Source organism: Arachis ipaensis, chromosome B03 (genome assembly GCF_000816755.2).
Source record: "Arachis ipaensis cultivar K30076 chromosome B03, Araip1.1, whole genome shotgun sequence".
Taxonomy (NCBI): Eukaryota; Viridiplantae; Streptophyta; class Magnoliopsida; order Fabales; family Fabaceae; genus Arachis; species Arachis ipaensis.
Window position 1 is genome coordinate 124,651,091 of NC_029787.2, and position 1,476 is coordinate 124,652,566.

At 36.7% G+C, this 1,476-nt stretch overlaps 1 protein-coding gene across 1 annotated transcript in view; it reads right to left on the reverse strand.

Moving 5' to 3' along the window:
• Window positions 1-1,476, reverse strand: part of LOC107631352 (anthranilate phosphoribosyltransferase) — a 5,650-nt gene that overhangs the window by 1,239 nt on the left and 2,935 nt on the right. Inside the window, exons 7-9 of the mRNA XM_016334780.2 lie at window positions 1,327-1,434; window positions 1,065-1,188; window positions 838-923 (exon numbers count right to left, since the gene is read on the reverse strand). Of these exons, the coding sequence (XP_016190266.1) occupies window positions 838-923; window positions 1,065-1,188; window positions 1,327-1,434 (318 nt within the window). The remainder of the gene's footprint in view (window positions 1-837; window positions 924-1,064; window positions 1,189-1,326; window positions 1,435-1,476) is intronic.

Below are 1,476 nucleotides of genomic sequence, written 5' to 3' on the forward strand. Positions count from 1 at the left end.
CCCCCCCCCCCCCTCCTTTTTTTTCTCTCTCTCTCTCTGCTTAAGGACCCAAAGTACCTCCCACCTCGACCAATCTCACATTCACTTTCCTTACCTTTTACATTTTGATAACCGTTTCCTCACTTTGAATTCAGTCTATTGCTTACAACTATTAGTCTATTACCACTCCATTAACATTATTAGACAAAATTCATGCGGTTGAAAGGACATACAAGCTTGAACAGTCAACTAGTCTACTAATCTGCTGCATAATAGGAAATGAAAAAGTCCTGTGATGCCCGATATAAAACAGGTGTTGCCAAATTAGAGAATTTGCATATGTAGCCGGCAGAGGTTTTATCTTCTATGGATGATGTCATCAATATCAGAGCTGGTAATTTAAAGAAGGTTTCTTTCCCCAACAGTCAGAATGCTTGGGAGCTTTTCTGCTACATGAATTTACATGTGTAAGTTTTAATTGGGTAATTATAGGGGTTCATCTAATTGATTTAACCTTCTCCCCCTTGGCTCTTCCCCTCTCCATTTTTACTCCTCCTCCTCCTCCTTCACTAACTTCAATCATTATCCCTGAAGCTCCTACAATTTTCACATCATCTGTTTCAACTAACAAACAAACTAGTTCTTTGTCAAGAATTAGTATTAAATAGTCTCTCACTGCCCCATATATGTTGAACTTAAAAAGCGTTGTAATGCTTGATATAAAGAATAAACATCACTACAAGCAACAGAAAAATTTAGATCATGCTATTAAAGAAAGGGAATAGCGAGCATATTTCTTCAATGTAGATGATGCAGGATAGAATGGAACAAAAAAGGAAAACACCACAAAAATCTTACTGATCTATCAGTTCTTGGTGTGTCTGTAGGTTGGAAACCATAGTCCTTAGCATTAATCTCAAGATGAAAACCTTGACGTGTCACTCCTGCAAAATGAAATAAATTGTTTAAGCAGAATATGGCATTGGACAATGCAGTCAACTAAGTATTAGCAAGTTTTAGCAGTCCAATCAGATAATTTTTTAAGCAGGTAATATTATAAGAAAACAAAGAGACCAAATACATACCACCAGGTTCAGAAGTGGATGGAATGTTAAGTGAACGGAACCCTGAACAGTAGTTCACAGGAAGTCCCTTGCTTGCATTAACTGATCTCAATCTTGTAGTCATTGAAAGAGCTCCTTCCTCTCCCTATAATAAGAGCATCCCCCATAAACTAAGATTACATGAGGTGACTTCTCTTGATATATATATGACAAAATTATGATACAACATAGTTTATCGGGAAACAATAGTCAAAATGGTTCACCAACTCTGGTGAATTCCAACCTTCACAACTAAACCAGAATGTATACCCCTTCTTTTCATGAGCATTAACAATGGCTCTTCATAACCTTCATGGTAAAATCCAGCAACCATAGCTTCCTTACCACTGGCCTGTTTTAAAAAATAATAATAAAGAACAGCTTAAATATAAGA